The sequence below is a fragment of the Curcuma longa genome, chromosome 1, assembly GCF_044706935.1.
Source record: "Curcuma longa cultivar G26 ecotype Majalengka, Jawa Barat chromosome 1, ITB_CL_G26_1.1, whole genome shotgun sequence".
NCBI classification, from domain to species: domain Eukaryota; kingdom Viridiplantae; phylum Streptophyta; class Magnoliopsida; order Zingiberales; family Zingiberaceae; genus Curcuma; species Curcuma longa.
The window spans coordinates 17,093,371-17,121,353 of NC_133861.1; the positions used below are offsets into that span (position 1 = coordinate 17,093,371).

The 27,983-nt window shown below is 37.7% G+C and overlaps 4 protein-coding genes across 6 annotated transcripts; all 4 read left to right on the plus strand.

The window, feature by feature from the left end:
* Positions 1 to 3,023: 3,023 nt before the first annotated feature.
* LOC141839276 (type IV inositol polyphosphate 5-phosphatase 7-like) lies at positions 3,024 to 7,147 on the plus strand. The gene is made up of 13 exons (XM_074727029.1): positions 3,024 to 3,220; positions 3,328 to 3,415; positions 3,750 to 3,815; positions 3,922 to 4,009; positions 4,112 to 4,216; positions 4,342 to 4,845; positions 4,933 to 5,074; positions 5,307 to 5,500; positions 5,613 to 5,721; positions 5,965 to 6,113; positions 6,201 to 6,596; positions 6,698 to 6,738; positions 6,821 to 7,147. The coding sequence occupies exons 1-11, from the start codon at positions 3,191 to 3,193 to the stop codon at positions 6,415 to 6,417; spliced, it is 1,692 nt and encodes a 563-aa protein (XP_074583130.1). The 5' UTR covers positions 3,024 to 3,190; the 3' UTR covers positions 6,418 to 6,596; positions 6,698 to 6,738; positions 6,821 to 7,147.
* An 806-nt stretch (positions 7,148 to 7,953) lies between these two features.
* On the plus strand, positions 7,954 to 8,520 carry LOC141837075 (uncharacterized). The gene has a single exon (XM_074724570.1). The coding sequence runs from the start codon at positions 7,954 to 7,956 to the stop codon at positions 8,518 to 8,520; it is 567 nt and encodes a 188-aa protein (XP_074580671.1).
* Positions 8,521 to 8,975: 455 nt separating this feature from the next.
* On the plus strand, positions 8,976 to 20,393 carry LOC141839602 (uncharacterized). 2 transcript variants are annotated; one of them, XM_074727399.1, is made up of 10 exons: positions 8,976 to 11,456; positions 11,838 to 11,970; positions 12,054 to 12,142; positions 13,081 to 13,319; positions 14,544 to 14,630; positions 15,955 to 16,054; positions 17,219 to 17,435; positions 17,515 to 19,214; positions 19,973 to 20,279; positions 20,362 to 20,393. In XM_074727399.1, exons 1-8 carry the CDS (start codon positions 9,327 to 9,329, stop codon positions 17,877 to 17,879), a joined length of 3,360 nt encoding a protein of 1,119 aa, XP_074583500.1. In that variant the 5' UTR covers positions 8,976 to 9,326; the 3' UTR covers positions 17,880 to 19,214; positions 19,973 to 20,279; positions 20,362 to 20,393. The 2 variants fall into 2 exon arrangements, with proteins under 2 accessions (XP_074583500.1, XP_074583492.1); XM_074727391.1 differs by lacking the exon at positions 20,362 to 20,393 and having other exon boundaries at positions 8,976 to 9,098; positions 9,186 to 11,456; positions 19,973 to 20,324.
* Positions 20,394 to 21,305: 912 nt separating this feature from the next.
* LOC141834828 (glutamate dehydrogenase-like) lies at positions 21,306 to 27,828 on the plus strand. Of its 2 annotated transcripts, none has more exons than XM_074722213.1 (10): positions 21,306 to 21,467; positions 21,540 to 21,702; positions 23,175 to 23,288; positions 24,044 to 24,265; positions 24,367 to 24,441; positions 25,688 to 25,804; positions 26,283 to 26,533; positions 26,700 to 26,775; positions 26,862 to 26,948; positions 27,165 to 27,828. In XM_074722213.1, the coding sequence occupies exons 2-10, from the start codon at positions 21,595 to 21,597 to the stop codon at positions 27,348 to 27,350; spliced, it is 1,236 nt and encodes a 411-aa protein (XP_074578314.1). In that variant the 5' UTR covers positions 21,306 to 21,467; positions 21,540 to 21,594; the 3' UTR covers positions 27,351 to 27,828. The 2 variants fall into 2 exon arrangements, with proteins under 2 accessions (XP_074578314.1, XP_074578305.1); XM_074722204.1 differs by having other exon boundaries at positions 21,571 to 21,702; positions 27,165 to 27,827.
* The last annotated feature ends 155 nt before the right edge of the window (positions 27,829 to 27,983 follow it).

Here is a 27,983-nt window from a genome sequence, read left to right on the forward strand (position 1 = left end):
TGCAGCAAGTATTGGTGAATTTGGTCATTAAGTAATCATGAGTTGCCTCAATTAGGTTGATGAAAAGATTAAAAATAAATCTGTGTCATCCAGACAGTTTAGCAAAATAGCACCATAGCAGTAACGTGAGCAAGGAAGATTTGTGACATGGTTTGCACTGCATTAACATGAATAGATTCCTTTTTTACCATGCTATGATCGATTAAAATTGAGGAAAGGTGAATATGAAAATAAGGTGAAATATAATGAACAGAAAGTCACTTCAGTCAATAAAAGGGTACAGAAACTATCAGCACCTTCATCCCAATCAAGACCAAGCCAAGATAAATCATTCAGCATCGCTTCTTCTGATTTCCTGGTAGATCTTTCTAAATCAGTGTCCTCAATTCGCAGAACAAACTTGCCACCTTGAGACCTGTAAAGGATTTGATCAAGCAATGTTGTAGGGAACCAAAATATGATAAATTCTAAATACTTTGATGATCAACAGAGTACAGCTGCAATAGAAACCATTTTTGCATTGCTCTAAAAATGGACATGGTATTATAATCATACAAAAATTCAATATTGACATAGCCTATGAATCCATTTCACCAGATAAAATTTTATCTGGACTTCTTTCTGACACCTTCTTAGATTTTTTACATAGCTCGTGAACAGTTCATCATTGAACTCGAATAGCTCAACAAACTTCCAGCTGCTCATGGTCAAAAGCACAGCGAAGTAGCTGCAGCATGCATATTAAAAATCCCATCTTTGAAACGATAATGTAACTTGTATTTACCATCAAGACCAAAGGAAACAAAAAGATTCCAAATTTCATATTATATTAAGCATATGGAGCATCCGAGCCCTAAATTCGCACTTTATAAGAAATCATATCATTTTAAGCATTTCATATCTTTTAACTATTTTGATGAATAATTTTAACACTCAACAATGCATCGAAAAAGTGTTTAACCCAAAAATAGGAATTAGCGAGAACAACTTGGACAGAGGAAGTCACCCGGCAAACAAGTAGTTAAAGAGCGCCGTCCTTGCTCCTCCGACGTGCAAGTTCCCCGTAGGAGACGGAGCGAAACGGACGCGCACCTCGCCCCCGGAGGGGCCGGTACGCCGATCCTATTCTGGTCTTGGGAGTGGATGGCCAAGCTCGCCATTTTTCAAGATGCCGCAGAGCGCTGTGGGAGTGGATGAAAGATGCTTCGCTTTTCAATCGAAACCTTTATTATCTCAACAAACCCTAACTGCAAATCGCGATGGTTCGCATCACTCCAACATGCAGGAACAATAAGAAAATCAAAACGAAGAACCCGATAAGAATACGATGAATCGCCTGATCAAGTCATCGGAGAATCGATCGTCCATCGATCTCTCACGTCGGCTTCGTCGAAATCGGCAAATCGCTTCTCGAAGGAAAAAATAAGACGAGCGAGCCCCGGCTAAGGAAAACACACCTTGAACCCGCAGCTAGATGGTTTATATAGGAGCACGAGGGCGCAATGGGCCTTTCAAGGGCCCATCCAAGACTTTAACCGGCCCGTCATAGACCATTGTGGATAAATAGATTCATTCAACAAATAAAACACCTCCCCTAAAATACGTATCTCTTGAGCCCAACAAGAATCCAAATTACTGTTAGAGTACTCAATTTGCTTTGCCTTTTTTTCACATAATTTGCTCTTTTATTGTTAAGAGCTCCACCAAAATGACATGAGCAAAAGGCCAAATCCTAGCAAATGGTTACGTGAGAGTATAAAGCTAAATAAGGTCTTAAGCTGAAAAAGTATGAAGAGGACACTTTGCTCAATCTAAAAAATGAGAGAGTTCTTCTTTGACTGTCCTTTTTCTCAATATACTTATATTATATATGTTATTTTATATATACACACGTACATTTAAAAGAACAAGTGAAGAAAGTTGGTAAGAAGAAATTGACATTGGAAAATGAGACAATTTTTTTTCTACGAAAAATGGGAAAGGGAGAGTTCACCTGTTGCTTAACATATTGAAAACAAAGCAATGTTAAACATGGTATTACCATTTAACAATGATCTTTATGTTTTTTTTTTTTTTGCTGTGTTCAGTTTAAGAGAAAAAGATAGGAAAGCTAGGCAGTGTAAACTGTAAAGAAAGGAGAGGAAAGCAAGTGTAATAACAATCCATTTGCATTTGTACGGTTTCCTCATTGGATTGCACGAATTTTTTGTGGCCACTATCATCGTCTTCACTTGCCACTATTATCGTCCTCTCCTTCATGTTGGTCATCACGGTAATAACTAAATACTTGTTCAGTGTTTCCTTTTCATGGAAATGGAGATGTTATTGTTGTCTCTTTTTCATCTTTCTGCCATAATACGCTCAGACATACAGAAACTCATATCTTTTAATCATCACAAGCAGAATTTTGTTTTGTAAGAAGTAACTTTCGTCGTTTTGCTGGAAAAACTAAAATTTTACACATTTGATCATGCAAGGAGGCAGTGTTAATTGTTATTCGTTAAAAAAATAAAAGTATGCATTCTTTGTTACTCTTCCATGCATGGAGCAGGGAACAGAAGACTGATCGTGGGCAGCAAATGGGAAAGCAGAGCGACTGCAAACTGGGACCGGCGAGGTTGGGCAGCTGCTGGGCATTTGTTTATTGGGGGAAGTAAAAGGCCCCGATATGAGTGGTGGTCTGGGGAAGCGAGAACGAGGAGAGAGAAAAACGGGCTATATAGTTTGCGCTTACTTCGCGTCTCTTCCAAGTTGGACGCATCGCTGTGACTCTGAGGACGAGGTTTTGGAATCCGGAGTCAGAGTGGTGTCTTTGAGTGTGCGTGCTCGCTTCCATTGCCTCCCCGTTTCGCTGTCGTTCCGTGTCCAAAATATCTTTTTTTTTTTCCCACTACCTCTCCATTGCGCTTGGGCGGTAGCCAGCGGCTTTGGATCGAGCTTGTGCTGCGGAGACGAGGTTGCCCAATTTCACATATTAGGCTTTGTTGTGGCGTTTCTCTTCGGCCTCCTGTTCTTCTCCACTGGCGTGATCTACCTTGTTGAAGGACATAGAAGCTTTCCCCTTTCTCCGACTTCGTATTCCTATACTTCCGTTGAGCAATACCAACTGGAAAGACCGGTTTTACCGTTCTTCGGCATTCAGCGGGGAAGAAAACCATCTGCGACGGGTGCATGAAGGACTGCCGAAACAATGAAAGATGAAAACTCAAAGAAAAGCAAGGTTTTCTTACTCGTATATTTGATCTTTAGCATTCTTCCTGATTTTGGTCCTCCAGATTTCTGAGTTAGTCTCTTTTTTTTTTGAAAAAAAAATCTTGTTCGGAGAAGTCATCATGGTCCAAGACAGTTCGAAAATTGTTCAACATCAAAAACAACCATCGGGACTTCCATGCTGATGATGATGTATTTGGAAGAGGTTGGCTTAATTGTGTCTGTTCTAAACATTTTTCTGCCGTGCTTAAGTTACCTCTTTTGGTATCGAGTCTCTCTCGAAGATATGATATTCTCTTATAATGCATTTCCTCGATGCTTAAACACTTGCCTTGTTGGTGAGTAGACTTTTCTTCAACTACTCATTGGTTTTTCCAGAAACTTAGACTCCTTGTTAGGTGCGCAATGCTTCCTTTGACGTTCTTTAGCTGTGCCTAAATACATAAAATCTCGTGGGAATAATAGTACACAATTCGCATCTTTTTTTGTTGTTATTGACATCTTTTTCTTTATTCGTTATTCTGCATGCTCATCACAAGGTGATGGAGAATGGAGGACCAGCTTCATGGAGAGGGACACAAGCACAGTGAAGAAAAGCAGGACAGGTATAAAGTGTTATGGCTTGTCTTTGTTCAAAACTTTGGATAAAATTACTACATCTGCTTCCTTTAAAAATTCCTTCCTCAGTATTGTTCTTTTCTGGGTTTTCAGAGAGGCTGTATAAGAAGAACAAAGATCATGTTGAGCAAGGAAGATTTGATGTTGATGCTGCTCGAGTTACAGATGTGCAGGACTGCAAGTAATCTATTTTGGCTCCTCGCAGAATTTGCTTTCTAACTTTTGGCATTTTTTCATGGAACTTCAATATCACCAGTGATTGATAGATAAATCTGGTTTCTAGGATTTTTGTATCGACATGGAATGTTGGTGGGAAGTCCCCGACAAAAAATTTGAATCTTGAGGAATGGATCCATACTTCACCTCCTGCAGATATATATGTTTTAGGGTGGGGTTTATTTCTGCACTTTGCTCAGCTGAAATTTATTGTTTTGATATATATGCATGATTATATAAAGGTAGAAAATTATTAGATGTAGATCTAATCAAATTAAATATGTTTTTGCTCGTCAGATTTCAAGAGATTGTTCCTCTCAATGCTGGAAATGTTCTTGGTTCAGAAGACAATATTCCAGCAAAGAAATGGTTAGCACTAATTAGAAGGACACTAAACACTCTTCCTGGCACAGATGGTTGTGGTGACGGCTGTGGTTTACCATCCCCCGTTCCAAATCCACTAGTGGAGTTGGATGCCGATTTTGAGGAGTCTTCAACAAGGCAGATGAACTCATCATTCTTCCATCGACGGTCATTTCATTCCATGAGTCGTAGTTCAAGAATGGACAATGATGTCATGGTAATGCAACCAAGGCTGGATCGAAGATTCAGTATTTGTGATCGGGTGAGCATCGAGAGTAGACCAAGTAACTTTGATCCCTATTTTAACTTTGGAGCTTCACCCTATGATGAGGTAGTTGGGGGAGAAATATCTTACTCTGGTTTGTGCTCGCCAATGTCATATTCTTGTGGTGCTTCACAACTTATGGAAGAAAGGGATAGATTTTCAGTTTGCTTTAGGTATCTGTTTCAACAATTCCATCTGGTTCTGTTATCAGTGGTAACAATCATGAGTCTTTCGTAAATTCTAATTCTACTATGCTTCAGTTCTAGGTACTGCTTGGTTGCAAGTAAGCAGATGGTAGGCATATTTCTGACAATTTGGGTGCGAAGTGAAATTAGAAGCAACATAAAGAACTTGAAGGTATCCTGCGTCGGCAGGGGATTAATGGGCTATCTTGGAAACAAGGTAACTGCTTTGTATATGCTGATCCTCTCCAAATATTGCTTTAGTTCACATTTTGTCTCATATTTTAGAAAACACAGATGCAACATACTTTGTCCTTGAAGTGAAATCTTTGTCGTACACCTTCCATTTATCTGAAAAACATTTGTAATTGTTGCTTTTCTTCTCTTTTCTAACATCTATGGAATCCTTATTGAGCTTGTCTTGAGTAGAATGTTCACCTCTCTACCTGTAGGGTTCGATCGCAATTAGCATGTTATTGCACCGAACAAGTTTTTGCTTCATCTGTGCTCACCTAACCTCGGGAGAGAAAGAAGGGGATGAACTACGGAGGAATTCAGATGTGATTGAGATATTAAGGAAAACAAAATTTCCTCAGGTGCGCAAAGCATTCGACGAAATGTCTCCTGAAACAATCCTTGATCATGAGTAAGATTGATGTTCAGGATTTGCTATCTTATTTGCTCATATTTCTCTGTTATTGATTGCCGAAAGGAATGAATCTATGATCATAATTCTCTCATTCCTTTTCTTTTGTTAGTCGAATCATATGGCTTGGTGACTTGAACTACCGTATTGCTCTATCATATCAGTCAGCCAAAGCACTAGTTGAGATGCACTACTGGAGAGCATTATTGGAAAAGGATCAGGTGGTTTGTCCATCACTTTCTTAGTATTATTTAAGTGTTGCGATGACTGCCTAGTGTTTCTCCGTGTTGCTTTTGACAAATTAGATCTTTCAAAAGTATGAAAATCTCTTGGGCCATTAAGAACATAATGCTTTTCTAGATTCTCCCCAAGAACTTTGTGGCACAGGGAAATTCTTCTATTCTCCTGTATGTTCTCTCAAACTACTAGTCCCAAACTCTAATTATTTTTCCCTTCAAGAATAGCTTCGGATAGAGCAAAGGTGTGGACGAGTTTTTGAAGGATGGAAGGAAGGAGGGATATTCTTTCCTCCCACCTACAAATATTCAAACAACTCCGACAGATTTGCTGGTGAAGGCATTCACCGAAAAGAGAAGAGGCGAACACCTGCATGGTAGAGTCCTAAATAATTTCTCTAGTACAATTTTTTTGTAATTGTGCCAACTCTAAATAATATTTTTTTACTCTTTTATCGATCTAGGTGTGACCGTATCCTGTGGTATGGCCAAGGTCTTACTCAGCTAGCTTATTTACATGGAGAGTCTAGATTTTCTGATCATAGACCAGTATACAGTATGTTCAATGCAGAGGTTGAAATAATAAATCGCAACAGAATCAAGAGCATGGGTTGTAGCTCTCGAATAGAGGTGGAAGAGCTACTACCATACTCTCATGGTTTCACAGAGAATTATTATTAAAGCGTCTGCACAAATTCTAAACCAAGGTCCTAGGCCTTTTCCTGTATTCAAAAACTTTCTCTCCTATGCATAAATCAGAGTGAAACATCTGGTATTGATGGTGAGGCCAGATGTTTTGCACTCAGGCTCCAACAATGAACTTCAAAATCTGTGGACCAAGTATCAAGCAGAGAAAGCAGGTGCTTGTTTTTATAATTCAACAGACAAAAACTCAGAATTCCACAATGATTTCTTTTGTTTAAATTTGAAAAGTTGACAGTACTGTTTTTCCTTGCAGCAGCCTCGTGCAACAACCATATTTTACAAACTACTACTTTAAAGGTAACTATTTGGTCTTTTGTTTGATCTTATCTGAAAAAACTAGTGTCAGCAGTATTTACTGAGTTCATTTTGCTTGTTTCAGACTTCCACTCCAGAATTCTTTGGCCACTAACAACACAGGATAACCAGAAATAGTTCTTTTACAGCTGATTTAACTGATCAAAGATGAGCAAATAAATACCACTACAAGTGCCTTTCGCAAAAGACATCAGCCACTCAGGAACTGCCAAGCTCGTTTGCTAGTATTGTCCAAGTTTTGATGTATTGAAGAGTGTAGGAATTTTTTCCCTTGAAGGATCAATTGTGAATATTGTGATAAAGGAATGTATCACTTATGTTCATAGAGCACACATAGGGGGTTGACTGAAAAAGTTTTTGGCATTGATGATCAATGGTGGTTGCTTTCTTTTGCTGTTGCTTTTGTTAAAAAAAATTGGAATTCGCAAAAGCATGAAGATGAAAGGATGAAGATTGGGTTGGCATAGTTGGGGACATCAGCTAAAAAATAGTCAAGAGGAATAGGAAATCTGTATTAAATTTGAGTGCAGAGCTTTTTGACCTGACCTCATGATACGGTAGAATGGTCAATAGTGGAGCACTTATTTGAGAAAAGTTGCAAAATTTCCAAGTTGATGTATATCCTTCCTCTCTGACATCAGGATTACAAAATCATTTTATTGCTCTAATGTCCATTTCGAACTGTAATGCCCAAAAACTTAATTTGTGATTCTATTTAAGCATCGTTGGCGTACAAGCCTCCCCAAACTACTATTTAACCTTACGCGAGTTTACGTAGAGAGAAGAGGAAGTGATCTCTTGAGTAGAGTGACGACGACGTCAAGCTGCTTGAGCAGTGAGCGAGGCGAGGTTGTCGCACGTACGTAACGCGCAGAGCCTTCGTCACGTAGACTTAGACACCAATTTTGTCGTTGAAAAAATACACTGACTTTTTTAAATTTATTTTTGACGTCATGATCTTCAATTTGGTGCAGTGTCTGCCCTGCCATGCATGCATCATATATGTGGCGTGCCTATCAAATTGTCAGAATTCACTGTTGCGAGAAATACGTTACGTATCTAGTCCGGTCAACGCAGGCGGGCTGTATGATGCTGCAAAATCAAACTAATTTGTTAAGATATCAATGGTCAACGTAGGCGGCCAACTATAAAATCTAGTTGTCCAAAGAACTTCCATGTCTTTGGACACATTTCCAGATGCAGCAACCCAAGGCCGTCGATACCTCGCTCGTCACTCTCCGGCCGTTCGTTCTCGCCGACGCCGACGCCCTGATGACGTGGGCCTCCGATGCCCGCGTCGCCCGCTTCCAGCGCCGCCACCCCCTCACCGCCGTCGACGACGCCCGCCGCTACATCGCCGACCACATCCTCCCCCACCCCTTCTACCGCGCCATCTGCCTCGGCGCCAGCGGCCGCCCCGTCGGCTCCATCTCGGTCCAGCGGTCCAACGAGCCCCACCGGGCCTCCGTGGGCTACCGCGTGGCCCACGATTTCTGGGGCCGCGGGATCGCCACGGCCGCGCTCAGGGCGGTGGCGCCGGCCGTGTTCGAGGCCTGGCCGGAGCTGGAGCGGCTGGAGGCGGTGGCGGACGTGGAGAACCCAGCGTCTCAGCGGGTGCTGGAGAAGGCCGGGTTCCACAAAGAGGGCGTGTTGCGGAAGTACGTGATGCTGAAGGGCGAGAGCAGGGACATGGCGATGTACAGCTTCTTGGCTAGCGATCTCTCCGAGCTCTGCTCTAATGGCATAGTGAATCATGCACCTTAAACATTATGAAATTTCATTCAATACTTAAACGGACCGTAAGATTCGTGCATAAATTTACTTTAAATTCATGCACTTATTCATCCAGGTACGTGAGCAATTTTAATTAATATTTAACTAGTTTAATTTTAACTAAAAACGGTTACGTGGTAGTAATCTTACTAACATATATAAATCACTTTGTTTTTATAATAATAAAAAATAAGAGGTTTTTTTTTATGCTATTTTATTTTTTGCTTAAAAATATTTAAAATACGTCAATGAATTTGGCAATTCGACGGCGATGGGGAGAGAAATAAATGGAAGTGAAATGCGCGTATTTCTACAAAAATATTAATGCACGATCGGAAAAATAAAAATAAACCGGAAAATCTTGTCGTTTAAAAAAGTCTCGAAAGCACGGTAACTACCCCAATCTCCTCCACGGTCCTATTCGCCCCCGCGAGCTCTCCCCCTCTTCGTCTCCGCCTCGATCTCGCCTCTCCAACCCAACCCTAATCCGACCGCGAAGATCCATTCGCCGCCCTCGATTTCCGCCCCCATTCCGCTCCAATTTCTCGCGAACCCCATCCCGGTTTGAGGTATGCCGGATCCCGTTCTTCCGATCCGCTGCTTCCTTGGGGGTTTCGATCTTTCATTCCTTTTTTGTTATATTACTATTGTTCTAGGGTAAGGGTTGCGTTCCTCTTTCGTCTGGATCCCATCGGGATACGTGGGGAGTCAGGATCCCTTATTCTTCGTCACTCGGAGCGGTTTCTCGCCTTGGGTTCGCAGTGATTGTTGTTTTGTGGAGGATTAGGGTTTTTGGCATGACCTCGATGGAGAAGGAGAGGATCACGCTGAAGAAGATTAAAGGAAATGGAGTCTCAGCTATGAAAAAGGCCGATGAGTCGATCAGGGAGAAAAAGCGGAGATTGATTTTGAGTGATTCCGAGTCGGACTCGGATGATTTTTTGGTTTCTTCAAGGAAGGAGGATCGTGGAGGTGTTCAAAATGGAGACATCTCGGCCCGTGGTGAAGGCAATGAGGTGGATCCGATGAAGGAAAAGGCGGACGCGGAGAACAGGAAAAAGGATTTGAGGTCAGTTGTCGTAAAGCAAAATGAAGAAGTTGCAGTTACTGATAAGAAAGGAGTTGCTGAGGCAGAGCTCGCCAGAAAGAGCATGCGAGAATCAGCCGATGCTGAATTTTCTTCAACAAAATTGAAAGAGTCTTGGGAACTAGAAAGAAAGAAAAAATCTCTAATTGGAGGTAGCGAAGCCAAAACTTCTGTTTCACACACTGTGGATGATGAAAAAAGAATAAATGAAGACGAAGGTGTAGGTTCTAAAACCCTAATCCCTGCGCAGAGGAAGAAGGGTGGGATGCTAGAGAACCAAACACTGACAAATTCACAAAAAAATGGAAAATTGGAAAGTGAAAAGCTCAAGTTGATAGAATCATCAGAAAACGAGAGACTTCAGATGAAGGATAGAAGAAGCAATGCTGCTGGCGACAGGAGAGCAAAGATTGGGATTTCACGATCCAAAGATAGGATTCTCACGGAGGAAAGGAAAGCTGGTGTCTTGAGAGTTCTACCAAGTAATAAGAAAGTAGATGGGCTTGAGAACCATTCGAAAAGGAAATATGAGGACATCTCAAAAGGCATAAACTCAAGTAGTGTTGCTATCTGTGGCGCAGTAAAACGACCATCTCTTTCCCACTGTAGAAGGTTTGATGGTAATTCAAGCCTAGGGGCTACAGTCAGTAGAAATGAAACGAGGAAGCCAAAAAATGACGTCCTTGAGAAAAGTGAATTCAGTGAGCCAGAAACAGAACAGAAGATTGTTTCTCCTAAAAGAGAAACCAAGGATAGAACTGATATTTCAAAAAGCGAGACTGGTTTGAGAACAAAGAGCAGCTGCAGGGCAGAGGCTTCTTTTAAGACAAAACAATTTTCCAAGGACGCAACTGTATCTCGCAGTACTGAGAAGCAGAAACTTAGAGATCAGATAAAGGGCATACTTCTTAATGCTGGTTGGACAATAGATCTGAGACCGAGAAGAGGCAGAAAGTATGAGGATTCTGTTTACATACCTCCTGAAGGCCATGGTGGTTATTGGTCAATCACAAAAGCTTATGCTGTTTATCAGGAACGACTAAACAGAAAAGGTAATGTGGAAGGCGAGATCTCCTGTAGTAGAAACTCTAGAACATCTTCTACATGTGACTCTATTGTACCTCTGGAGTCCCTTGATTTACTGAAGAGAGTTGTTGTCAACAAGAGAAGAAGGGCAGAAGAGTCAGAAGAAGACGAAACATACAAAAGGAACAAGGTGAAGAGAAAATATGACAAGAGACATTTTAGAGATCAGGATACAAAGGGTAAGCTGGCTTCACGCTCAATGTTTTCTGTTAGTACCACATCTCGCAAGAATCTTCACAAACGGAGAAACAAACAGAGAGGACGTGCTCTGTTGGTTCGTGGTAGGAACCAGGAATCAGAAGCTGACGATGATGATTATGTACCATATGTCTGGAAAAGGACAGTTCTTTCATGGATGATAGATATGGGTGTCTTGCCTATAAATGGAAAAGTGAAGTATATGAACCAGCTAAAGACAAAAACAAAGTTGGAAGGCCAAATAACTCGGCAAGGAATTAATTGTAGATGTTGCAGTAAAATTTTTCCTGTATCCAAGTTTGAGCTTCATGCTGGTAGCAGAGGTGTGCAGCTGATGCAAAATATATTTTTGGAGGATGGAGAAATATCCCTGTTCAATTGTCAGATTGAGGCATGGAAAAAGCAGGATCAGTCTGAAAGGAGAGGATTCTACACTATTGATGTAACAGGTGATGACCCCAACGATGATACTTGTGGTATCTGCAGTGATGGTGGTTCCTTGATCTGTTGTGATGGTTGCCCGTCAACATTTCATCTGAGTTGTTTGGGCATTGAGGTGCGTCACATGGAATATCACTTAATTTTTGGAACTCCTTATCATATTTCTTTCATATTACAAATATAAAGGTGGTAGAAATGGATATCATTACCTTTTTTCCTCATGCACGCATATTCTTTCATCTCCATGGCCATTGTTTTGGTGGATTCTAAAAAGTATATTGATGGAAAAGTCTTTTTGCAAAATCATTGATTTCTTTTACCACAGCAAAGGTTTTTGTTGCAAAGGTTTATGTTTTGTAACTTTCCTGGTTTTCATATGCATGAATCCACCTCTTTTTGCTGAATTTTCTCTCATTGTAAGTTCAATCTTGCTAATATCTTTGTCCTTTGGTTTCATTATTCGTGGTGTTTCACATTCGTTGTATTTTGTTTCCAGAAGCTTCCTCCTGGAGATTGGCACTGTACAAACTGCTGCTGCAGATATTGTGGGGGAATCTCTACTGATCCCAGTGGAGAATCTGATGCAACAGTTTCCTTAATACTTTCTTGCCACCAGTGTGAGGCAAAATGTATGAATCCTCAAGTTACTTTCCAAATACATTGTCTCTATGTTTTCTAGAATTCTTGGAGTCGCATATATTTGATTTTGCAGACCATGAAGATTGCATTCCTGACAAAGAATCTATTTCTGCCACTTCCAAGAACTCAACAATTTCTTTTTGTGGTCAAAGTTGTAGAAAGGTACAAATGGGTCCTCTTTTGGTTTTGTTTGACCATCTCATGTGAATTCAATTATCTCCCTTGTTGGATTTTTAAAATTATTCCTAGAATAGTTTAGATAAATCAAATTACCAACTTTTTGGGTGCTTTTTTGATACCTTTGTTACATCAAATGTCTATTTCCATGTGTTTGGATGCATGCCATATCTTTGCTCGGGCGAAAAATATATTGTGATATCATGGTTTGGTTTCATTTCATGCACGTTGAGTTTATTGCATTAGGAACAAACATGGGATGGATTTGAGATACTAGAAGGTTGTTAGATAAGCTTATGATTTTTCTTCCATTTGTTACCAATTCACTTTTTCTAAATAATGCATATGAATTCCTTCTAGTCCCATTTTGTCTTGAAGTAAGCATATTTCATGATCAAATGGGATCATCCTTTTATGTGAAGACTAGTGTATTGGTATCCTTATGCTTCTTAAGTGGAGAAACGTCCATGGAATATCTGTTTGTAAATAAATTTGATATTGCAGATTTTTGCAGACTATTATGTTCAAGATACAGGGACCTAGGAAAAAAATTTAGCTTCTTAATCTGTAGGTGTTATTTGATTTTCTAACTGAGGTTTCAAAGCACAATGTTCATGTATTGTGACAGGTTTTAAATTTTGAATAATATGTCTATGATCCGTTTACATGGCCCAAATAATTGGGATTAACATGGCTCAATGATGATGCTGATCAGGTTCAATTTCTTGGATGCTATCATCTATTCTTTAGGCACTAAGTAAAACATTACTTTTCTTGCAATGAACAATCATTCAAAAATTCAAAATCTTTAAGTAGCAAAGTTATGAAGATGATTTTCTAAAGCTTAAATCTTGAAGTCTTGACTGTCAAAATATGTGTTTCTTTTGGTCCAAGCAGAGCTATAGTAATTCTTATTGCTGCAGATTTTCAGAGGATTACAAAAGATGCTTGGGACTAAAAATGAGATTGAAGCAGGATTCTCATGGCGTATTGTTAGACGTTTTGATGAGGATTCCTCTATATCCCCAATAAGGTCACGTCAGATGGTTGAATGCAATTCAATGATTGCTGTTTCCCTTGCAGTTATGGATGAGTGCTTTCTTCCAATTGTTGACCAGAGAAGTGGCATTAACCTTATTCATAATGTTGTGTACAATTGTGGGTAAGTGTATCATAATTTGTTTTTCTGAACTCCACACACTATTTGTTGACTAACAATGGCCTACATATATTTCTGGGTAAGGGGTCTGAAGATATTGTCAATGTCCTGGAACAACCAGATTGAGATCAGAGTGGAAGAATGGAACTTATATTGGACTATTCAACTTAATCTATCTAATTTTACATATTCAGTCACGAGTTTTATTTTGCGATAATATAAAAAAAATTCAGTCATACTAAACACAAGCTGGTGTGCTAGTTTGATGTTATCCCACTTAAGGATGTTGATAATAACTTTTTTAGGAAAAGAAAGCAGACGTTTATTAATTAGTTAGTGAGGTGTAAGGATAAGAGCTTAGAAACAGTAACTTGAAAACTGTAGTAAACTTGTTGGGCTTGTTAAAGAAGAGTGCCTAACTCATCAAAATTGGTTTAATTGAACTTTGGTCTTCACATCATTTGGTCTTTTGATAATTCCAAGCATTGCTCATTTCATTTGGAAGTCCTGAATGCGAAGGCCTATTGTAGCCAGCAATCGATAATGCAGGCAATTTTATTGTCTGGTTTTTGCAAGTGCATTTGCTATTTGCAATTGCAGTTCTTTATATGACTACTATTGCACAAAAGCTGGAACACCATCCTGGAATTGTTTTCCTTATTTGGTAATTTTAAGTATTTTTTTAAAATGGTGTGCAGAAAATAAAGTATATATGATTTTATTTTTTGTTGATTTAATATAGCTGAGTAGAAATTTTATTTATTGTTGAAAGCTGAGTAGCTGACAACATTATGTCACTTCTAATCCTAGTTAAAATTACTCAATGGTGTTAAGGAGATTTGATTTTTTTTTCTATATTGGAATCGAAACAAAGAGGCAAATGCTCATCCACAAAAATAGTGGTATATTGGTGTTTCTTTTTTGTTACTTGAATGTTAGAAAAATAACTTGTGACCAATTCAAGTCATGACTATCATGTCTTAAAGCCTAACTGAAAATGGAATTGCAGAATTGAAGTTTGTGGATCAGTGGCAACCCACTGAATGCTCCAAATAAAATATTTGCTATAAGTATTATTTGCAGTTACCAACCAAATGACCAAACATCGGTGTTGTACCTTGTTATGAAGTTCATTTTTTGTTCTTTGTTCTCTATGTAGTACAATACTTACTATGATTTTGGTTTTAATGCATTTCTCATAACTATTGACTTTGGTTTCCTGTGTAGATCGAATTTCAGTCGGTTGAACTATAGAGGCTTTTACACTTTTATTTTGGAACGAAAGGATGAAATTATTTCTGTAGCATCAGTCAGGTGAACATTTTTCTATTATCTTAAATTGCTGATGTTTTTATTTTCGACATAATAACCAGCTGATGTAGCCTTCTCTCAAACAAGTTTCCATGAAAATTACATTGGACCTATGATGTATTAATTTAAATTTATTGTTTCTGTTGGGTGATAGGCTGTTGAATAGATTATGATTCTTTGTCCTTCTCGCATTTGTTAAATGAAAATTTTCATTTCTAGTGTGATTTGTAGTAATGAAAAATCTCATTTCTAGTGTGACTTGTAGTGATGGCCATTATTTTCCCAACCTGCTAGCTGATTTGATTCGACTGATTTGGGAAGAAATTTCTAGACATCATATCCTTAGCTATAAGCGCCTGACATTTTTTTCATTGGAAGGTCACCATCAATACTGAGCTCTACAAGTCCCTTTTATATTTGGTGTCAACAACATGCCCTCCATTACTGAGCTGTACAAGTTCTCTCTGGTTTCCCTCTACACCTTACAACATTAATTCTTATAGATTTGTCTTTGGACATGTCCATATCATCTTAACCAATTTTCTCTAATTTTATTATCTATTTTAACTACACCTATCTTTTATATTCATTTATGAATATTAAGTTTCCACTGTATTGATGCACTACTTTTAGATTACTATCTATATTATGTTCCTGATCTGCAAACATACTACCTTTTTTGCCTCTTCTTATCTTCCCTTCTTTTCCTTTCCGTTTCCCCTTTATCTGCTCATATTAGTTATCATGATCTTTCTAACCAGAGTTCAGCCAATGGAAGATAGTATTATGCTTAGCTAACCCTTCGACTTTCCATTTTACTTTCATCTGCTTGCAATAGATGTTACCAATCTAATACAATCTGTCATTGGTCCATGGTATATAGTGTTATGGTTTACCCTTCTTTCTCTTTCCTCCAGGGTTTTGTTGTTCCTTCTTGTTTCCTTGTGGCCTGGTGGGGATTGATTCGTTTAGTTGATCTATCAAAAAATCTGGTGATATTTAGGTGTTTTGAGATCCAACCTGACCAGTTTAATTGGATGTTTGGCCTAGAGAAGCAGGTTTTTAACCCAACTGTGACATATTGGTAAATCTGACTATTGATTGGCTTGTCAATAGTTGGCCCAACTACTTTTTGATCTTACAATCTTACCAAGATAGCATGATTAATGTTGGCCAAAGATGATTCGTTAAAGTGCAATCTAAAATTTAGGTTTTCTTTAACTAGGTGACTATATAGTCATGTTTCAGATTCCATTTAGCATCATCATTAAGTTCTGTTTGCTAAAATCTTGATACTGATTTATGTTGATTCTATTGTGTTAAACAGAATTCATGGAACCAGGCTTGCAGAAATGCCTTTCATTGGGACAAGAAATATGTATAGACGACAAGGCATGTGCCGTCGTCTTCTTAGTGGAATTGAATCTGTAAGTTCTTTCTCTAGCATTTTTTTTAAGAAAAAGATAAAAAAATGTATATGTTGTTCCACTTGGTTTTTAATTTTTAACCCTTCATAAATTCTCGAATCATCATTTCATTTCATTTACCTCTTTATAAATTCTTGTACCTCTTGACTATATCTAAGTATGATGATGCAGTCTGCTTATTGTTTGTATTCATGGTATATATTGGTTATGAGTTTTACAATTTTCAATTATTTGTCTGCTTAAACAATTAAATTAGAAGAGATCTCAATTATTGTTTATGTTAGGCGTTGATCTACTAAATTGATCGCTTTTATCTCATCTCATGCATTTTTAACTGCATGATATGATTTGTAGGCCATGCATATGTACATGCACAGCGCTCAAATCAAACTTGTAAATATTTCATAAACCAGCAAAAGCAGAATTAGTTTTGAGCGCTTGTCAGTTTTTTTTACTATGATTAGTTTAAACCCAGCTTTCCTTTTAGACCCTTTTTAATGCACTGAATAGCTAAAAAGAAATATAAACAAAAGTGTGAAGCAACAGAGAGGCACAAGTTGTTAAGTAAATAAAAGTGCTAGAGACGACATGACTTACATAAGGTAGACGAAGAAATTTGAAAAAGGCTAGCCCAAAACTGTGTTCCTAATATGGTGCCCATAAGTATTTCAATTGTTACCTTAAGCACCGTGGGCATTGAAGATGCATAGTTGCAAACTTTTAATATTGGTGCTAAGCCTCGTCTCGAGAAAGAAAGGAGGCAATCAATGGACAAGATGATTACTAATTAGCTGGCAATATATCGATATAAGTTGTTGGTATTATCCAAACTTTTAGGTGTGCATATGATATTTGTAAGCTTGCCACTTGGTGTTATTTTCTGAAATAGGGTTAACTTGCAGTTGCATTGTCAAAGACACTTTCACCAATGATGTATTGGAGGTCCTTTCCTTTTGGGATGTTGACACTTACCACCTATGTGTTTGTAAATATGCAGTGTTTCCTTTTTCATGATTTTTACAGTATTGTGCTATTGCATTGGTGTAGTTTCCCTCTCTCGTTTTGTCTTTCTTTTATAAAAAGTTTAGTTCAATCTTTTCTTTCTGAAATTTTCAGTTGACTAATTTATTTTGTCTAGTTGCATTAATTTGTTTTCTTTTTCAGGCTCTCTCTTCTCTCAATGTTGAAAAGCTGATTATACCTGCAATTTCTGAATTAAAAGACACATGGATTAATGCTTTTGGCTTCAAGCCTCTTGAGGCTTCTCAAGAATTAGAAGTTAGGTCCATAAACATATTGGTTTTTCCTGGTACTGGTTCATTACAGAAGCCACTGCTGAAAAATCATTCTTCTAAATATTATAATATTCCTACTGATGGAGGTTAGCATATTGGATGTTATTGACATTGTTTAATTGATTGCTCTTTGACTCTGTTTTTACATGTGTGTTGTTTATGCAGTTGGAGTGTTTGAATATGACATCAAACATCATTATGAGACAAAGGCAGCTTGTGATTCTTCTGAGCTCTCTGCTGCTGAAGCGAACCTCCCAAACTTGGTTAAGACCACGAGCGATTGCAAAAATGAAGCCGATGATGATGGAGAGAATCTATTACCTTCTAGAATTTCAGATGACTCTGCAGATTCTAATATTAGATATTCACAAAATTACTCACTGAAGAATGCTGCTGTTGTGTGCACTAACACTTCTTTTGAGGAATGTTCAGCAAGTTCTCATGATGAAGATAAATCTCAGATGGATCTCACATCTGATAAGAAAACTGGGCTTATTGGCATTACATCAGATAATATGGGGGAAAAATGATAGCAGTTCAATGTGTCCGTCTCCCAGCAAGAAGGTGACATTTTTTTCCAAGCAAACCCCTTCTAATGGTGTTGCCTCTGCTTGCCAAAGTCCAGGATAATCTTTACCTAGTATACTTCACACTTAGTGGAAGATTGTGCAACATACATGCGAGTATCTTTGTGGTTGCCTGATATTTGTACCTCCACGTTTAATAATGAGGTTAGAGAGAGCATTGAACCTCCCATATTTTTCTTGGAATCCATCATTACTTTGGTTAAGAAACTATTTGAATCAGCAGAAATTAACTTTGAAACTCTGCCCAGCACCGTTATCCTACTTATCCTGGATCTGCTTTTGATATAATCTGTGATGAGAAATTTCATGCTGAATGCTCAGATGTTATATTCATGCTCAGCGAAGAACCAATGCAGAGCATCCATAAGGTGAAAGCTGAAGATGCTGTTCTTGACCCTGAATTTTCTTCAAATGGTGAGGTTTCTGAATCTTGTACTCTTGAGGTCATCAATAGGTATAATAGCGATGATGCTGTCAAAGAATTTTGTATTCCATACTCGTGGTACATTTATCAATACTAATGAAAACTCAAAAGTTTTCCGTGCAACAAAACTGATGTCTGTAATATTCACTAAATAAAGGTACTGGTGCTTGTGAGTAAAACTTGTCTTCCACTAAGAGTTGTAAGATACAAAATCAGAACGCGTAGGTATAGCTTGCTCTCGGAAGCTAGATTCAGATACATATGATGTCTGCCTTAATTTAAAGTCATCCGATGTGGTTGCTGCTGTTGCTTTGGTCAAGTCCCACCATCCTGATGTTGCAAATACTTCTTATAGTGGAAACGATGAGGCATCTTGCTGGACATATTCTTGATTTTTGTTCATGTGCTGTTCATGATGCTTCTGATGTTCCTTGATCATAAAGAGGCTTGATAATGGTTCTGAATCTCCTTCATAGTGCACCCTGTGGGAAGTTCAATGTATCTGTTATAGGGATGAATTTACTTGGGGAAGATTGAAAGGTTGTGGAGATACCAGTTGCCACGTCTGATCTGGTGAGAAAGATGATGTTAATTTTTCTTGCAAATAGTAAAGACTAATATCATCAAGCATCTAAGCTATTGCTTGCCTCTTGACGAAACATTTTTGAACATGGTAAACATCATGGAGGTGGTGGTTTAGTTGAACTTCATAATGTTTGATGATCTCTAGAAAAATGCTCAGTCTTGATCAAACGTTGTGCTGCGCAATAATTTGGTGCTAGCACTTCTGGATGGTGCAATATTGAGTTTCTACCAGAAGAACAAAAGGAAGAACGATATTAGCTTAACTTTGGGTAAGTACACTTTATTTACTTAATATTAACTTTGTTTTTTTATTCCTCCGGAACCTTTTGCTACGTGGTCCAGATAATTTCAAAATTGTTGTTAAATTCTTGTAGATATTTTAATAATCTGTTTTGCTGCTGGTTGATGACTATTTTCTAGTTCATATATTAAATAATGTGAGCTTGGCCTCGGCACTGTAATGAGCTTGTTCCCACCTTATTTTTGATGTTGCTTCAGAATATCTCCTACTTGGTTATTTTAATTTATGTACAGTTTCTGTACAACATTTGTGAGCTTGGCCTCAGCACCGTCACCTATGTTCTCACCTTCTGTTTGATATTTTTCAAAATATCTCAACTTTTTATCTTTAAATAAACATCTCGAATGTATTTACTTCAGCTTTATAGTTTCCTTTTATGGTCATTTAAATTTATTTTCAGTTTCTGTAGAACATTTGCCTGAAACCCGTTATCAAGTAATTTATTTGCCATGGGCTTTAGGGCCTTCCTATTTTGTTCTTGCATGGTATTGTTTTGCTGGGTTCTTAATGCAACAAGTGTAGCATTGCTTTATAGTTGTCTGTTGTATTAGAAAGTATAGCTTCTCCTTCATGTTCCAGTTGAATTATTACTAATTTTGGATTTGGTTAAATATTTTTGTGAATTATCAATGGTGGTTGTTTTATATCAAATGGGTGATAAATTCTCTTTACTTCCGAACGTTGTAACCCTATTTCTTATCCTCTGCATTTTCTTGTGTTAAGCAGGCGCTCAAGATTGTCGATGCAAATTTTTGACGCATGGATTTAGTGACTATTACTAGCGGCATACTCAGGTGAATGATGAAGCTCCATATATTGCTGGCTGGAAGAGGCTTCTCGCGTAGGGATGACAAATACGGAAAGATGTCTCATTTTCTGTAGGAATTTGGTCATCCATTGGTAAGAGCCTAATGAGACGCATTTGTGGTATTCAATCTATTCACTCTGCATGGTTTAAAGCCTTTTGATGCAGTTGTTGGAAGGGGGCGCCTTGCAGCTGCACTATTTGATACAACATTTTAAACTTGCCATGGTATGTCATAGGCAGTCTAATGTATGTTCTCGTAAATTTTGACAACCACATACTTAGCAATTGAATATTATTTTGATCACAGTGGATTTTATCAAAGGCACTGATCATATCATGCAAAAAGGCAAGTTTTTTGGTTTAATAGTTTTTTATTTATGTATGCAGCAGTTTAATAATTTGTTAGTTCAATATCGTGGACGATAGATTAGATAAATATTTTTAAAAAGTAATTAGACATATTTGTAACTTTTTTATATATATTATAAGAAAATTGAGCTATAAGGAACTTTTGCATTCATTTTAAATCTAAGATGGAATTCCAATATATATATATATATATTCTCTTCGCCACCGTGCATTCCTTTTCTTTAAATTAAATTATGCCAATAATAAATCTCTAAATTGTCGGGAAGGCTGCAAAGTGTACTTTTCCATAAATTAATTTACCATATATTTAATCATGTAAAATGTACATGACTATTAGCTTCATTAAAAAATAATAAGAAGAAAATTTCATCATAAAAAGTTTCAAAATAAAATGATAATTTTTTTGCATACTTGCTCTATGCACATTTGATATTTCTTTTAGTTTATATTATCGGGCGGGACGAACTCAATTATTTTGGGTTGGGTCCGCGTGAAATAAATCTTTAGAGTCCTAACAAAATTGAATATAAATACAATTTAAATTATTAAAAATCAAGGCTCTCAATTTAAATTGGGACCCGTCTATGCATTGAGGCACTGCCGCAAACCTTTGACTCGTCGCCAAACTTTCATCAGCAATAAGTGGCAGCCACGTGTTGTCTGTTTGTTTTTTTTATTACTTTTCTGAGAGAAAATCTTGCTTTATCTTATATTTATGTTCCTGGATTAGATTTTTTATTTTTTATTTTTTGTTTTTAGTTTGAGGTAATTGAGGTAATCAATAATTAAAACGTGAAATATGCGTCGTTTCACACTAAGTAGAAAAATAGAATTTTTATTCATGGGCCATTGTTCATTGCCACGCATTTATTGCTGAAGACTTTTCTGTTGTTGCTAATCGCTCTGCCATTATCACCCAACTCCCCAAGTGCTAAACCTTCTTCCCTCTGGTTTCGGAACCAGTCGCACACCATTTTCAGATCTGCACTGCCGACTTCGATATTGCGAAAATTCCAATAGCAGTTTGGTTCGCACTTGGCTTTGGTAAGAACTAAGAACCCATGCACTGTTTTAGAGCAAAATTGTTCCTTTGACTTCGCCCCTTGGTTACGCTAGGTAAGAATCTTCGTTTTTTGTGGTTTCGAAGTGGTGGAATAGTGAAAAAGAAAAGATGAATGCATTAGCTGCAACAAGTAGAAATTTCAAGCAGGCTGCCAAGCTGCTGGGCTTGGACTCTAAGCTGGAGAAAAGTATGCTTATTCCATTCAGAGAAATAAAAGTAAGGAAGCTATGATACAATCACAATTTTTGTCTGCTGAACAAATTTTCTACCAGTTCCTTTTATCCGAACTTATGTTTATGTCTCCAAAAAAAAATTCAGCCATGTTGGATGGGCCCTACTTTCAAGGTTCCACACTAACTCACACTTCTTCAACAATCTGTTCCGGAGAGACACTAATTTGTGCTTATAAAGTTCTAGCTTTGTGTGGATATCTGGATTAAAGTCCTTGTTCTTATTTGAGATCGCCTCCAGATGAGTCACCGGACACTTGACTTCTATGTTGATGGAGTCGTACGGATCCCACAAATGGCTACGAAGAAGGTATCCTTATAAAGCTTCAAAGGGAAGAAGGAATTAGAAGGGAGGTCATGGGTGTCTTGGCTCAGCCACTCCGATATCCAAGTTAGTTCATCGGCCGGAGATAGAGAATAAGAAGAAGAATGAATGCAGAAAGTGGAGAGTGTTGATGTGTGTGTACCTTGCGCTTGCAAGGAGCGGAGATATTATATACGGAGTCACCAAAGGAGAAGTCAGGGAAATATCCTATCATTGCGGTAGTTGAGGGTTCTGTCACTCATACTTAGTACAATACAAAGTCATGCTGTATTAGAGGGGTAGGTGATCTACTGTTGAGTACTTCACCGTTCCACGTGTCGTTCAGGTGGCGATACGGCTAGCTGAGTGATGAAGTAGGAGTACTTGAGCGGGAGTGCAAACTCGGCGAGACTAAGCTTACTAAGGAGCCGACCTCTGTCTTGGAGATCATGGAGTCAATCGGGAGCAGAGCTAGTTGAGCACGGAGTCAGATGTTGAGCCGAGCTAGTTGCGGAGTCGGGCGTGGAGTCGGAGTCGGTCAGTCTCGGAGTCAGGCATGGAGTTGGACGCGAAGTCCGTTAGTCTTGGAGTCCGGCACGGAGTTGGAGTCGGTCAGTCTCGGAGTTGGCACGGAGTCGGACGCGGAGTTCGACAGGTCGCCTCGGCATGGATCAGGCCTTGACTTTCTTGATCAGGGTGTATCAACCCATAACAATCCTTGTCGTATCTGACATGAAATATGTATTTCTAGAAAGATTTTCTTTTATTAAACCTTTTTTTCCTCTCTAGTATCTGTTCTTCAAACCCCAAGCCTTATGGATCAATGTCCTTCGCCTACAATTATATCCGTATTATCCTTTATACTTTAGTTGATGCCAAACTAGCAACATCAATATTATCTACAATCTTATGTGAGTCAACTTATTGAAATGATTATAATGACTGATTTCAAATTTTCAAGTAATTTACCTTTTGCGTTAAATTAGAAAACTAATGCTGAACATGTTGATCTTTGACAATAAGCATTCACCTCTGACCTATCATTTCCTTCAATGGCTATTATTTTAGTGAATTCAACACTTATCTTCTGGAACAAAGAGGATAGTACTGCGAATATTGTGTTATTTGTTTGACCATGTCAAATTTCAATGCAGGTTGAGTGCACAATCCCAAAAGATGATGGTACTTTAGCATCTTTTGTCGGATTCAGAGTGCAGCATGATAATGCCAGAGGCCCTATGAAGGGAGGTATCAGATACCACCATGAGGTGGGTGTTCAAGCCAAGCTCTCATATTCATTCCTTTTGTTTTCCCCTGCCAAATTAATTGGTTTGCATAATGATATCAGTAGTCACATTCTGGAAAAAAAAAAAAACATTAGAAGCTTGATTAACATTAGTCTCAAAGGATTGGTCGTCCTGTGATCCATTAAAAAAAAATGGAGAAAGAAGCTTCATTCACTGCTGCCAAGAACATTAGACTACTCCTTTGAACTCATTATGTAATACCGATTTTTAGCAATTGTTTTTACTTTTTAGGATTGTCCTTAATGGCATACTGCAGGTAATCTTGCTGCATACCTAGATAAATTATAATTATTTTCACTTGTTTAACCTATTTAAAATACAGAGGTAGTTTACTTGCTCATAGAGGAGGTAATGCATGCTGCATGTAGTCTTTGTACATATAATTTTGTTTATTGGAAAAGGGAAAGAATGCTTGAGTGTTTTTTTTACTTTTCTGAGAATTTCATGTTGGTGTATTTCTTCGCTATATCAACATTCTTCCGTTCATCTAGCTTATGATTAAATCAGTCTGTTATTGGATTTAGTCTTACTGTGAAGAATGTTGCTATTCTTTTGAATTTCTTTACTTGAACATACGAAAAATTCAAATGAATGTATATATTACTTGTGGACAATAACTCCATTCTCATTTTAAATTTTACTAGTTTAATAAACTGATTTATCTTACTCACTGAGTAACTGTAGTATTTCTTATTTAATTTTACATGACACTATAGGTTGATCCAGATGAGGTTAATGCTTTGGCACAATTGATGACTTGGAAAACGGCTGTAGCAAATATTCCATATGGAGGTGCTAAAGGTGGAATCGGGTGCAGTCCAGGCGCACTTAGTAAATCTGAACTTGAGAGACTTACCAGAGTTTTCACTCAGAAGATACATGATTTGATTGGCATTCACACAGATGTTCCAGCACCTGATATGGGGACTAATTCACAGGTTAATTTAATCTAATTTCTTTTTCCCTTTTCTGGAGCTAATCGATAGTATACTATACTTTTACATACCAGTCTAATTGTTGTATGTGGGAGTGCCTACAGACAATGGCTTGGATACTGGACGAGTACTCAAAGTTTCATGGTTATTCACCAGCGGTTGTTACTGGAAAACCTGTTGTAAGTTCACTAAAGTGATACCACAATCACAGAGTTGCTAAATATAAATTTTAAGTGTCTAGTATGTTGCAAATACACTGCCTATTTTGTTGTTAACTTAAAAAATGTATCAGTACTAATGGCTTTTTTTTTAAATCTAATTGCCATATACCATTGTCATCACAAGCTGTGTTTGTCGTAACTATTTACTTCAGCTACATGTATGCAAGGCTATCACGTGTAATAGTCATTTCAATTTAGTCATATTTTATTACATTGACTACTATTTTCTTTGATTTTGGTCTCCCTCTAACTGATGTCTCCACATATATGTATTCAGTAAATGTGCTATTCTTGTGCAGTTGGATTGAGAATCGTGATTATGGCAGCTGTTTTTCACATCATGGCAGCAGTTAGATAATTGATGATGGGATAAGTGAGACAAATGGTCACATTAAGCATGGGCAATTACTGTAGTCCCTCGTACACTTTTTGACAATCATTCACTTTCATGGGCAATCACTTTAGTCCCTTCAGCAATTTTTGACAATCATACTGAAGTGACAATTCTTTTGGCTTTCTAGACAAATCACATTTATGGCTATTCCATGAGTCTCTATTGAGTTTGACCATAGAGAATATGTCTTGAGTAAGAGTTCTCTCGCTAATGACCGACACAAAGTACAGTGATACAGATGAATTTTATGAGTAGAGGACCATGTGACTGCTTTAGAAGTTTATCTATGTACTTTTCGCTGTTTTATTCTATAAGCTTGTATGTGAGCTTGCTACTGGTTTTACTTGAGTTTCTCAACAATCAAGTCAAAGATATCCCATCACATACATCAAATAAAGGTTTGGCAATTAAAACTTAAGGGAAGTTAAAGGACTGGCGATTTCTTGTATCTATTTCTATGCAGTGGGCTTCTTTCTGGGCATGTGGAACGTAAGGAGTTATTCTATAAATAATGATAAGATGGTTGAAATGATGAAATAAATCCAGAAAGTAATATTTTAATGTGGACTTTCATGTTCAATGCTCAGTATGAATTGAATTCAGTTATATCTTCATTCTTGACTTTATGTGTTACTATTGCTTTTCAGGGAAATACAATTTCTTGTTTTAAACTTATTGTTAACTAATCAATTCTAAAGTAATTTCTTCATTGTGTTCCTCAAAGCATAAATGAAAAACTATCATTTCAGAATTCAAGCACTGTATAGTATATGGTTACCTTGTGTAATGAAGAATTTTCTTTTCCTTTAGGATCTCGGAGGATCTCTTGGTAGAGAAGCAGCTACTGGAAGGGGGGTGCTGTTTGCAACAGAAGTTCTACTAAAAGAGCATGGAAAGAGGCTTGAAGATCAGCGCTTTGTGATACAGGTAAAGCTATGAGTTTTTCGTATAGCTCTTATTCAGATAACTGGGAACTAAACAGTGAAAATATTGTTATGAAGAATAAAACATCATTGAATTTTAACTATAATTCTTGAAATGTTTATAAAATATTTGTTTTATTCCTCCTGTAGAAATAGATTAATATCGTTACAAAGGAAAGATAAATGCAAAGGACTACAGTCCTTTTACAGATCATATGGGCATGGAGAAATTGAATAAGGAATGCTCTTTTATGTGGGCTAAAATGGTAGGCTGTTTTGATGGTCATAAATGAATTTCACTCATAGTTTGGTATTTCAATGTCGCTTTTTGATTTATAAATCATTAAAATTGAATCATATTATACAATCAACACATTTTGCTGTTGGGGCTAGGATAATGTACTAGTTCAGATTGTGAAATCATTACCAATCGGTTTCTCTAACTTATTTATTGATGTAGATCTCGTTGTCTTCAAATTCAGGGCTTTGGTAATGTTGGATCATGGGCAGCCCAACTCATTAATGAAGCTGGTGGTCAGGTGATTGCTGTTAGTGATGTCACTGGGGCAATCAAGAACAGTAAAGGTCTGAACATAAAAGAATTGCTAAAACACTCAGCAGAGAATCATGGAATTAGAGGCTTCAGCGGCGGAGAACCCATTGATCCAGGTTCTTTGCTAATTGAAGACTGTGATGTTCTCATCCCTGCAGCACTTGGTGGTGTAATTAACAGGTTATTTATCGTTTGATTCTTACTGTAAATTGTGCTACCCTTATAATCTACTTATTAGCAGTTTTAAGAAACATCTGAGATCACTGGCCATAAATAAGATTGTTTCTTCTCCTTGGAAGTTGTCTCAGTGATCTGAGAAACTTTTTCTTCTTTTGCCAATCCTAAGGGAAAATGCGAATGACATAAAGGCCAAATTCATTGTTGAGGCTGCCAATCATCCAACTGATCCTGAAGCTGATGAGGTAATACCCAAGTTTTAATCCTCTCATTCGTCAAAAGCATAGTTGCTCATATAGCCAGCTAGTTAACTTTTTGCCTCCTGTTCAAGATCTTATCAAAGAAAGGTGTCGTCATTCTTCCAGATATATATGCGAACTCTGGTGGCGTTACTGTCAGTTATTTTGAGTGGGTTCAGGTTAGTTGTTAGTTTCAGTCCTCTTCATACTCCATGCTTAGCTTGTAACAATCCAATTCACAGATTTCATGTGAAACCAACTGATGGATATCATCCTTTCTTTTATCTAAAAATACAGAAGAGGTGTAGATAAATAAACATTAGTTATCATCCTTAAAATTTGCATCTGACAAAGTTCAAAAAGCATTTGACTTTTTTTTTCCATTCCCTTTTCAGAATATCCAAGGATTCATGTGGGATGAAGAGAAGGTGAATGCTGAACTGAGAACCTACATTATCAGAGCCTTCAACAATGTGAAGGAGATGTGCAAGACCTACAACTGTGATCTACGCATGGGAGCTTTTACTCTTGGAGTCAACCGAGTTGCACGAGCAACTGTTCTTCGAGGATGGGAAGCTTGATTGCTACGCTTTTGTGTTGCCTTGTTGCAGCAAAATGATAACTCAGTTCCTGAAATAAGTTATCTGCTGAGTGCTGAAACCACTGATTTTAAATAGCACCCGAGGTTGAGTTTGCTTGATGAGCATCAATCCCATTCGTCTCCTACATTTTCCAAGAGTAAGCAATGTGGTTTTGTGGGGCAAATTCTAATAAGAGAACCTTCTATAGATCGATGCTCGCAATATAAGGAAATGAATCCTTGAAAAATATTCATTTTTCCCTCAACCATAAAGATTGAATTTTGGATGCGAAGTGAGTAAAACTTCCCTGATCTTGTGCTTCCTTGGCAAACATTCATTGACTTCACTAAATTTGTAACAAACAGTGCAAGTTTGGGTGGGAAAATTTGCAAAAGTGAACTTGTTTTTTCAGAAAGGCTAACAAAAATAAAGATCTAGACATAAATGAAGATGCATAATTGTTGAAGGAACTCTAGTATATATGTCCATTCTAATACCATTCACTTGTGCTTAGTTGGTTGGCTCAAAAGAACAGTCTTTAATGCAATTGGGCAACTTTGTTTCTCCCCATGAGAGAGTGTGGTAGTGATCATCACTTTGAATATTTCCAGGCTTTTATATTCCTTTTTAAAT